Below are 11836 nucleotides of genomic sequence, written 5' to 3' on the forward strand. Positions count from 1 at the left end.
ATTAGATATAAGTGAACATTTTGTCCTCAAAGTTGACGTGTTAGAAGCAGAAAAAATGGGCGAGCGTAATGATTTGAGTGAGCTTGACAAATTGTGATGTCTAGACGACTGTGTCAGAGCATCTCCAAAACTGCTGTTCTTGTGGGATGTTCCTGGTCTGCAGTGGTGTAAGGAAGGAACAGTGGTGAACCGGCGACAGGGTGGTGGTCGGCTGAGATTCATTGATGCACGTGTGGAGTGAAGGCAAAAGTAAATATTATAAATAAATATTATTTATAATATATTTATAGATAAATAGATAGATAGATAGATAGATAGATAGATAGATAGATAGATAGATAGATAGATAGACAGACAGACAGACAGACAGACAGACAGACAGACAGACAGACAGACAGACAGACAGACAGTTGTGCTTGCAATTGTCTGATATCATTATATAAGAGCAGAGGAGAAGTCTAAAACCAATAAAGACAGTTTTCCACAGCCTTCTTTGCTCATATTCACTGAAGGAGCCAATAATAATGAAGAGCCCTTATTCTAATAGTAGGTGGGAGGCTAAAAAAAAGAAAAATGCAGCGAGAAGCCCGGTGGGAGGGGGGGGGGGGTCGCCTCGGCTAAACCAAACGCTACGGTCTATAAGTGTAGTCCCGCTAAGGCAGCATGTTAGCGCTCCGCATGTTGCCTTCAGAGCGTTCACAGCCACACAAGCTCTCACACTATATCAGGCTCTGAGGGAGATAAGTGTGGCCTGTGCCAATGAACGCTGAAATGAGCACTTAAAAAAGCGTGACAGAAAACCATGAGTGCAAACGGGGGGAAAAAATAAATAAATGAATAAAAGAGAGAGAGAAAGAAAGAAATAACATCACATCATCACATCGACAGTCAGCTGTGAAGAACAAACACTCAAAATATGGAGCCTGATACAAAGGTTCAGGTCTAATCAAGCGAGAAGAATATCATGAGACTTGAGGATTATTTTACTTTTAATAAAATGGTGTCATTATTAGCAAAAATCTCTTTTCTTAAATCTTCCTTAACCTGAAAGGAAGTGATAGAAAAGTTCGCAGTAAGAGTATTTCTCAGTCTTCACAGCTAAAGAGCACCTTGTCCGAGTGCTCACCTACAGGACCTGTTCGAGATGAAGAACAGTGAATCAGAAAGTCCATTTTGAGTGGTCATGTGAGCCGAGCATGCTTAAATAAAGCAGCAAAAAATGATGCAACTCTACAGAGTCATGGAATCTCTACTGCTTTCTGCTCTCTAGAGGGAGAAAAAATAAATAAAAAAACGGTTAAAGGAACCAGGGACTCACAAACTAGATCCCAGTGTTTAAGACTCTTATTTGGTCCGTGTAGGAAGAGCACTTTTTAATTGTGTAGTGTGGAGAGTGTACAATAAAGTACACCGTATGGACAAATGTTTGTGGACACCTGACCATAAGAATACTACTGCTTTTTGAACATCCCATGTCCCGGGAGGATGTTTAACTAAATTGATTTGTGCTCATTTAGCCACAAAGGGTGTTAAAGTCATGTAGTGATGTAGGTGAGGTAAGGAGGCCTGGGGTTTAGTCAGTGTTCACACTAATCATGTTCAAATGGGATGAGGTCAGAGGTCTATAGCAGGCCACTCAAGATCTTCCACTTTGTATGATTCCTATACATCATACTTTCTAGTTATCCTTAATACTTTTATTATACTTTTTACATTTTATATATTTTTATACTATTTCTATTTACATGTTGGACAGTTTTAAAAAGCATATTACTACATGTCACTATATGCTGGAACACTACATGCTGGACAATTGAATGCCACCGCATCCAAAAGACGTCCAATATAATTGTGTGCCTCTCAGTTAGTAGTAACAGTTTGGAAAAGAACCATGTGGGTGGAGAGGGGTGTCCCAATAGTTTTGACCTTTTCCAGAGGTCATGAAAAAATTGTGTATTAGATGCAGGGGTTGGATGGGTGGACAAATCGGTATCCCTGGTGCTCAGGAAAATAAATAATTTTGTCTACAATTCTTTTTTTTTTTTTATTTAAAGTTATCCGGCAGATAAATAGGAAGAACAAAAGAAAGAGAAAATAAGAATTTGATTACAGAGCGGGAAAGACTGATAACCTTTTTTGAAATCAAGTTTCTGAAAACATGGGAAAAGCACGGAAAAAGAAAGTCCAGCACAAAGCTGCTAGGCATAGCCACCTTATGGGTACATTCATTAAGAGATAAAGATGCCAACGAGAATTCAACAATCGTACAATCTGCTTAAAGCCAAAACATTGGCCAATAATTCGCCTTTTTTTGGAACAAACATCACGCTAAGAGCCAATTCCCGAGGTGAGGTCTGAAAAAAATCGAAACACAAATGTAGTATATGCTACTTATCCTTTCTTGTGACTAATCTAACCAAATGCATTTACTTTTCGATGTAATTGAAGGTACTGCTCTCATTTCTTGCAGTATAAGTCATAGTCCCAGAACTGCACTAGTTAACCAGTGACTGTCCAGAGCCAAGGCCAGGGAGCAGACAAACAGGCTAAACTGACTGACTGTTGGCTGCACGGAGTCATCACTCAGGATCCACCATATTAAGACTGTGTCTGTCTCCCAAGCAAAACCAAAATGTCGAAATTCTCAGAATGTCTTGTTAAATAACCTAATAAACATTAAATTAAATAAGAATCAATGTACAGCCAGCACCTCTGATCTAAAGATAGCATTGTTGAATATTAGATCTCTCACGACAAAAGCGCTGACTATAAACGAAATTATTACAGACCAGGAGTTTAATATAATGTGTTTGACAAAAACGTGGATTAAACCGAATGAATATGTAGCATTAATTGAAGCAAGTCCTCCTGGGTATTGTTACATACACCAGCCCTGTCTAAATGGCAGAGGAGGCGTTGTCGCAGCTATTTATAATAATAATAATAATCTGAGCGTCACACAAAAAACTAAACATAAATGTAACACGTTCAAAGTTCTTTACACCAACATAAAATATTTAGTGTCCAAAAGCAAGTCTAGTCAGTTAATTCCATTAATTATTTATAGACCCCCAGGGCCCTAGTCTGATTTTATCTTACTGACTTAAATCTTTTAGACAATATTCATTTTGATAATCAGTAAGATTCCTTAAGAACAGCAGGTGTGTCCATACTAGATTCAGTAGGAATGAATAAGAATGTTAAAGGACCCACTAATAGTGGTGACACACTCTTGATTTAATATTACATTTGGATTCAAAATAAAAAAGTAATTATTACACAGTCTGAAGCTATTTCAGATCATTACCTCATCTCTTTAAAAAACTGCCTCATTCATTGCATTAGTACCTCACCACGTTACTGTGTTAAGCGTACATTCACGTCAACTACAGCAGAGAGTTTTATAATTAATCTTCCGGAGTTATCAACATTAATTACATCTCCGTCTGACCCCGCAGAGCTCTGAGCCACTGAATGTCTAGAATCAACATTCCATTACACTGTAGATGGAGCTTGCTTTAAAACAAAAATGATCAGGGAGAAAAAAAAAGAATTGTGGTATAATGATCATACCCGCACCTTAAAAAAGACCAGTCAGATATTAGAAGATAAATAGCGTCAAATTAAATTGACAGTACAGTGGAACCTCGGGTTACGAGCGCCCCTGGATACGTAAAATTCAGGTTAAGAGTCGCAATTCATAAAAAATGTTGCCTCTAGTTACGAAATTTTTTAGGATACGGCGTTGCGCACGGAAAAATCGCAGGCAGGTTAGTTTTTTTACGTTTCGCCACGTGCTCTCGCTGCGCTCTCGTGCAGCACATACACATCCGCTCGTCGCTCTAACAGTGTGGAATTACTGAACTTTAAATACTGTACGTATTCCTATCACCATGCCGCCAACAAAGAAGCCTGGGAAAATTTGTATCGGGATACGAGCTTTTCAGGTTAAGAGTAAAGTGATGGAACCAATTAAACTCGTAACCCGAGGTTCCACTGTATTTAAAATAGCAAGGAAGGAGAATCTCTATAAGGAGAAAGTTATAGAAAAGTTTTTAGTGCTACTAGATCAGCATATTTCTCTACTTTCATATAAAATAAGCGTAAACCTAGATTTTTATTCAGCATGGTAGTAAAATTAACAGGAAATAAAAGCACTGCACTAACATGCAAACCATCAATAGGTAGTAATGATTTCATGAGCTTTCCTGGCTTAGGTCTTACTTGACTGATCGTTATCAGTTTGTTGATGTAAATGGTGAGTTCTCCACACTTGCTGATGTAAAGTTTGGTTTTCCGCAAGGATCTGTCTTAGGCCCACTGCTTTTCTCTTTATATATGCTGCCTCTGGGTGAAGTTATACATAAACATAGTATTTGCTTCCATTGCTGCACAGTTGTATATTTCAGCAAAGCCAGATGAGAGAGATCAGCTTAAAATTGTTGAGAAGTGTGTAAAGGACATTAGACAGTGTATGCTTGATAACTTCTTTCTGCTTAACTCAGATAAGACAGACGTACTTTTACTAGAACCACGTTTTAATCAGTCTACACTGGCTCCCAATTAAATCTCGCATTGATTATAAAATACTACTGCTGGCGTATAAAGCACTTAACGGTCTTGCACCACAGTATCTGAGTGAACTTCTGTACCAGTATGATCCTTCACGCCTACTTCAAAAGGTGCAGGCTATTTGTTGGTACCTCAAATAATGAAGACTACAGCAGGGGGCAGCTCTTTCTCCTACAAAGCTCCACAGTTATGGAACAACATTCCAATTAGGTTTCGGGACTCAGACACAGTCTCAGTTTTCAAGTCAAGGCTGAAAACATATTTATTTAGTCAGGTCTTTTATCAGTAGATTTTTCTTAGGTAAAGAAGCAGATCTGGAGGGATCATGGATATAGAGTGTTTGGTGAACTGGGATATTTGTATGCTGTTGTCCCCTCACTCTCACACGTTCACTCAGGTTTGTTGACGGTGGTGTGGTGGGTCGTCTCTTATCCCAGAGATCCCTTATGTCTGTGATACCTTCTGGCACTCCCTTTTAGTAGTGCTACTATAGAGAGTCTTGCCAGAGTCCCCAACTGCACAATTTCCTTAAATTTTATACAACAATAAGGATACTTAATAATCCATATCCTTCTCTTACTGTCATCACTCTTCTCTCTTTTCTCTTCGACTTTAGGCCACTCTGTGCAGCTGGGGATGGCTTCTCATTAACAACCTTACCGAAATTACGAAGTAAGAACAGGAACTCTGAAGATTTGGACCGTACTTAATGTCAACAGTCTGCTACACTGACTCAGGACTACAGTTTGCATTGTTTAACTGTAATAAATGGACATTCGGTGCAACCCAGCTGAGGACGGGTTCCCTCTTGAGTCTGGTTCCTCTAAAGGTTTCTTCCTTATGCCATCTCAGAGAGTTTTTCCTTGCCACAGTCGCCACCATCACTCATCAGGGACAAACTTACACTTATAAAGAACATCTTATTCATTATAAAGCTGCTTTGAAACAATGTTAATTGTTGAAAGTGCTATTCAAATAAAAATGAATTGAATTTAACTTTATACCCTCTTTATTTCTGTAAAGATGCTTTGGGACAATGTCTACTGTACAAATAAAAATGAATTGAATGAAATGAATTAACTCCTGATTTGTCCACCCTTTATATCAAAAAAACAAACTAACAAAAAATCATCTATTAACTTCGGATTTTCATAAAAAAAAAAAAAAGATGCTTGGCAAAATCTTTGGGGCGAACTAAAGGAAGTGACTATAGTTTCGACACGGACCGATCAAGAGACTTAGAAAAACACCTGATGATTTTCAATCGGGAGCGGAAAATCATTCTTTTGCAAAGTAACGTCCTGTTTGATGTCCTTTCGTAAAAGGGGAAAAGTGATACCAAAACACAGAACTATTCCAGCAAGGGGAAACAGTCTTTGATCAGATTGGATCTGTAGACACTACGGCTTTTTCCACACCTTTGACTTCACTTCTACATTGCAATCTATAAGATGACAATCACCCTGGCAGTGAGATAGTTCATGCATTCTGGTGCACTCAGGAGGAGGAGGAAAAGGAGGAGGAGATGGAGGAAGAGCAGGAGTTAAACAAGTTACCCATGAATCTCCACCCCACAACTCCCAGTTCACCACATTGAAGTTTCGGGGTCCACCTACTTTGCCGTGGAAAGAATTTGAACGCTAAAATCAGAGAGCACGAGAAAAAGGAGAGAGCAGTTTCAATCCACGGAAAACAGAGGAAAGAAGACATGTTCTGTATTTCACCACCAGCAAATGTCCCAGTTGTTCAGGAACTACAGCTAATGACAATCACAATTCAAACACAATAATAGAAACCCATTCACAGTCATGGCATGTTATAACAATGCTCCAGAGTTAAGACTCTGGAATAATGTTTAGAATGTAGGGGGTTCAAGCCCCAGCACTGCCAAGCTGCCACTGTTGGACCCTTGAGCAAGGCCCTCTGTGGCCCTCTATGCTCCAGGGAATATGAATCATGACTGACCCCAGCTTCCTAACAAGCTGGAATATGCAAAGGAAGAAAATTCACTGTGCTGTAAAGTATATGTGACAAATAACGGTATAAAGGCTGAACCTAGCTGTCTATTGAGCAGACAGACTGACAGACAGAGAGTATGCAGTACACTGCAGTGCACGCACACACACACACACACACACACACACACACACACACACAGAGATGGGAGCAGCTGGATCTGATTTATAAAGAAAGATCAGAATATGTTCTGTGTAGTTAGTGTTTAGTAGGTGTTCAGTATGTGTAGGACAGTAGGCAGCGAAGGAAAGTCAAAAAGAGTAGAAGGTGTTCTGTTGGTGCCCCAAAGGACCCATAGTTCATGTTTGGTAGGTGTTCAGTAGCTGTTTAAGTAGTGTTCAGTAGATGTGTAAATGTTCAGTAGGTGTGTAGTTAATGTTCTGTAGATGTTCAGTAGGTGTGTAGTTAATGTTCTGTAGGTGTTCAGTAGGTGTGTAGTTAATGTTCTGTGGGTGTTCAGTAGGTGTGTAGTTAATGTTCTGTGGGTGTTCAGTAGGTGTGTAGTTAATGTTCAGTAGATGTTCAGTAGGTGTGTAGTTAATGTTCTGTGGGTGTTCAGAAGGTGTGTAGTTAATGTTTTGTGGGTGTTCAGTAGGTGTGTAGTTAATGTTCTGTAGATGTTCAGTAGGTGTGTAGTTAATGTTTTGTAGGTGTTCAGTAGGTGTGTAGTTAATGTTCTGTGGGTGTTCAGTAGGTGTGTAGGTAATGTTCTGTGGGTGTTCAGTAGTGTGTAGTTAATGTTCTGTGGGTGTTCAGTAGGTGTGTAGTTAATGTTCTGTGGGTGTTCAGTAGGTGTAGGTAATGTTCTGTGGGTGTTCAGTAGGTGTGTAGGTAATGTTCTGTGGGTGTTCAGTAGGTGTGTAGTTAATGTTTTGTAGGTGTTCAGTAGGTGTGTAGTTAATGTTCTGTGGGTGTTCAGTAGGTGTGTAGGTAATGTTCTGTGGGTGTTCAGTAGGTGTGTAGGTAATGTTCTGTGGGTGTTCAGTAGGTGTGTAGTTAATGTTCTGTGGGTGTTCAGTAGGTGTGTAGTTAATGTTTTGTAGGTGTTCAGTAGGTGTGTAGGTAATGTTCTATGGGTGTTCAGTAGGTGTGTAGTTAATGTTCTGTGGGTGTTCAGTAGGTGTGTAGTTAATGTTCTGTGGGTGTTCAGTAGGTGTGTAGTTAATGTTCTGTGGGTGTTCAGTAGGTGTGTAGTTAATGTTCTGTAGATGTTCAGTAGGTGTGCAGTTAATGTTTTGTAGGTGTTCAGTAGGTGTGTAGTTAATGTTCTGTGGGTGTTCAGTAGGTGTAGGTAATGTTCTGTGGGTGTTCAGTAGGTGTAGTTAATGTTCTGTGGGTGTTCAGTAGGTGTGTAGTTAATGTTCTGTGGGTGTTCAGTAGGTGTGTAGGTAATGTTCTGGGGTGTTCAGTAGGTGTGTAGTTAATGTTCTGTGGGTGTTCAGTAGGTGTGTAGTTAATGTTCTGTAGATGTTCAGTAGGTGTGCAGTTAATGTTTTGTAGGTGTTCAGTAGGTGTGTAGTTAATGTTCTGTGGGTGTTCAGTAGGTGTGTAGGTAATGTTCTGTGGGTGTTCAGTAGGTGTGTTAATGTTCTGTGGGTGTTCAGTAGGTGTGTAGTTAATGTTCTGTGGGTGTTCAGTAGGTGTGTAGTTAATGTTCTGTGGGTGTTCAGTAGGTGTGTAGTTAATGTTCTGTGGGTGTTCAGTAGGTGTGTAGTTAATGTTCTGTGGGTGTTCAGTAGGTGTGTAGTTAATGTTTTGTAGGTGTTCAGTAGGTGTGTAGTTAATGTTCTGTGGGTGTTCAGTAGGTGTGTAGGTAATGTTCTGTGGGTGTTCAGTAGGTGTGTAGTTAATGTTCTGTGGGTGTTCAGTAGGTGTGTAGATAATGTTTTGTAGGCGTTCAGTAGGTGTGTAGTTAATGTTCTGTGGGTGTTCAGTAGGTGTGTAGATAATGTTTTGTAGGCGTTCAGTAGGTGTGTAGTTAATGTTCTGTGGGTGTTCAGTAGGTGTGTAATTATTGTTCTGTAGCTGTGGTTTAATATGACAGACACACTCGTACCTTGCTGGTGGAGGCTTTGTATGTGGTCTTGAGCTTCTGAGATAGCTGACTCGTACTGTGGCTCGCTGTTTAAAACAGGAACACAGATTATAAGAAATTGTATTCTGCAGAAACAGTTACATACAGAAATAAAAAAAGATTTCCCCAAATATAAATGAAGTATTGTACCTTTAGTCTTCAGAGCTCCTTTCCCCAGATCTCCTCCATCCACAGTCTGACCCTCACCAGCCAAGCGTTCATTCAGGGACTCAATCTCTCGCCTCACTGCACAGTTAGCATTGCTGTGTTAGTATCACTGAGGCAGAGTCAGTGTGTTAGTGTCACGGTAACAAGCAGGGGTGGGTGAAAGGGCAGAAATATTACCACATGACAGTCATTCCTCTACACGGCCAAAAGTAAGTGGACACATGACCATTTACATCTGCAGGTAGTCCCTCAACAAACATCACAAATACAGTTGTTCAACCACCTTCAGATGTAATTGTCAGGAGGTGGTTGAACAAATGTACCTGTATGTGCAGCACACAACTGTCTAGACAAGTATAATGAGGCTTTAAATCCCTCCTTTCTCTTTCTCTTGTGCCCCCTCTCACCCTATCCCCCTCTCACTCCTCTTCCTCACCCCCTTACTCTCTCTTTCTAAGCCCCCCTTTCTGCCGAGAAACACATGCCCTCTGCTGGAGTTCTCATCAATTGAAAATCCCTTGCTGCTTCTAAGGATGTCCTACACTGAAGATGAAAGTAGAGAGCTCTACACATTCATCAACCCTGAGGATCAATTTGAACTGCAATTAACTGCATTAATAAAAGTTTTCCCCTCACTACCATCTGCTTTGTCTCACTCATTAGGGACAGCTTTATAAATCTGAAATGTATATTCGTAATGTATTCCGTTCATTTTAATGTAAATGCAATGGGCAATATTATGGCGTGACTTAAAACTGTCACGGTCATGTCCATTTAAAGTGCGAGAAGTCCGTGTAGTTATTATCGCAACCAGTGAAACTAACTCCTATTCCAGCATGACTACACACACGTGCTATTGTTTAACACTCAAATACGAACAGTAATCTGAAAGCCATATTAGCTGAGACGGAACATCAAACTTCTACTCACGTTCAATATTCTCAAGGTACAAGTTCTCGAACTCCCGTTCAATCTGTCCAAACAGATCGAGCAGGGTGCTCCTTAGTGCCATGGGCAGCTTGGAATCCTACACGAGAAAAAAAAAAGAACAAAAAACATATTGGCTTGTTAATACCAAACACGTCTACTCTCACCCGCAAGCAAACAGTACAGAGCGATGTCAGAGAGATGGATTTCCACTCTAATCAGACTCGCATTTTGGAAAGAAAACACTTGGGGGAGATTTTTTTGGGAATCAATAAGAGGACGATGTTCTGAAGCAGAGTTCTTGAGAGGTGGTAACTCAGTAGTTAAGGGCTTTCTTTGGGTTATTGATCAGAAGGTCTCAGGTTCAAGCACCAGTATCGCCAAGGCCATTAACCCTCTGTACACCAGGGGGCGCTGTATCATGGCTGACCCTGAGCTCTGACCCTACTTTAACATTATCTCGTACTTTTCAACCACTTCCTTCTTAAAGGCTTTGAGGAAAATATTTACCGGTTGTTACAAAGCAGTGACACTGGAGACTCCTTCCACAGCGCCTCTTTACATCCCCCTATTAATCATCGAGCTTAGATTAAGTGGATAGATTAGAGGTCGATCGATTCACCGGTTTTGTCGATTAATTAGCACTGATAGTTTAAAAATTTTTTTAGTAAAAATGTGATTATAAATCTGAGACTGGAATTAGAGAGAGAATTCGTCCACTCTGCCGCATTCATCCAAGCTCATCAACGCCCTTGAACCAATCAGAATCTAGAACACGAGATAAGATTATAAAACTGCTCGAGATATTCTAAACACCACTCGGTCCCTTCCCCAACAATAACCAGCTTACCTCCATCCTCAAAAGAGCAAACAACATCCAGATAAAGCTATCAGAGAAAAAGAGCAAAAACAAGTCCACTTCCTCGTTGCCTCATGTTGAATTGTCAAACGCAGTCGCTAGTAAGGAGTGACCAAGCTAGGTCAAACACACTCCACTCTGTCACTGCCATATGTGTGTAAACACACACACACACACACACACACACACACAAAAAAAATAAAATATATAAAACCAGTACTGAGAGATGGAGTATCGTAACCCATACTGAGAGTGTACAAAGAGGCCTGTCAATCAACAGCCCGTCAGCGGCGAGCACAAGAGCCACTGAATAGAATAATCAGAGTAAACATGCAGCGTTTATTAAAATTTGATGAGTTCCTGAAAGGCCGAAGCTCCAGTATGCAACAACACTAACGACATACACTGTCAAAAGTGTAGAAACATGTTGTCTTTTCTGGATTTACTCTGTACTGTGCTCTGAGGTTGTACACGACTGTAATTCCACACTCTCTATTGAGGCTTTGCTGCTTTGTGATGGTAATAAGACCAGATGATTCTGATAACTATATACAGGGTTCCTACACGGGGTTCATTTCAATATTACACACAGACTTTTACTTTATTAACAGTAACTGGATACGGACTCATGCTGGATAAAAGCGGCTTCTGTAAATCAGAAAAAAATGAATAGAATAAGAGCTCCTTTCCCCAGATCTCCTCCATCCACAGTCTGACCCTCACCAGCCAAGCGTTCATTCAGGGACTCAATAAGGAAAGAAAGAAAGAAAGAAAGAAAGAAAGAAAGAAAGAAAGAAAGAAAGAAAGAAAGAAAGAAAGAAAGAAAGAAAGAAAGAAAGAAAGAAAGAAAGAAAGAAAGAAAAATTGACAAGGGCGGAGAAAGAAAGAAAGAAAGAAAAATTGACAAGGGCGGAGAAAGAAAGAAAGAAAGAAAAATTGACAAGGGAGAAAGAAAGAAAGAAAGAAAAATTGACAAGGGGGAGAAAGAAAGAAAGAAAGAAAAATTGACAAGGGCGGAGAAAGAAAGAAAGAAAGAAAGAAAGAAAGAAAGAAAGAAAGAAAGAAAGAAAGAAAGAAAGAAAGAAAGAAGGGCAGATAAGAAAGAAAGAAAGAAAGAAAGAAAGAAAGAAAGAAAGAAAGAAAGAAAGAAAGAAAGAAAGAAAGAAGAAAGAAAGAAAGAAAGAAAGAAAGAAGGCGGGAGGAAGAAAGAAAGAAAGAAA

The 11836-nt window shown here is 39.9% G+C and overlaps 1 protein-coding gene across 3 annotated transcripts in view; it reads right to left on the reverse strand.

Moving 5' to 3' along the window:
* Nucleotides 1-11836, reverse strand: part of wdr37 (WD repeat domain 37) — a 42565-nt gene that overhangs the window by 20543 nt on the left and 10186 nt on the right. For 2 of the 3 annotated variants that reach the window (XM_046846165.1, XM_046846164.1), the window contains exons 3-6: nucleotides 9761-9857; nucleotides 8813-8908; nucleotides 8645-8709; nucleotides 6129-6212 (exon numbers count right to left, since the gene is read on the reverse strand). In XM_046846165.1, the coding sequence (XP_046702121.1) occupies nucleotides 6129-6212; nucleotides 8645-8709; nucleotides 8813-8908; nucleotides 9761-9857 (342 nt within the window). The remainder of the gene's footprint in view (nucleotides 1-6128; nucleotides 6213-8644; nucleotides 8710-8812; nucleotides 8909-9760; nucleotides 9858-11836) is intronic. The other variant, XM_046846166.1, reaches the window with a different exon arrangement.

Source organism: Silurus meridionalis, chromosome 4 (genome assembly GCF_014805685.1).
Source record: "Silurus meridionalis isolate SWU-2019-XX chromosome 4, ASM1480568v1, whole genome shotgun sequence".
Lineage (NCBI taxonomy): Eukaryota > Metazoa > Chordata > Actinopteri > Siluriformes > Siluridae > Silurus > Silurus meridionalis.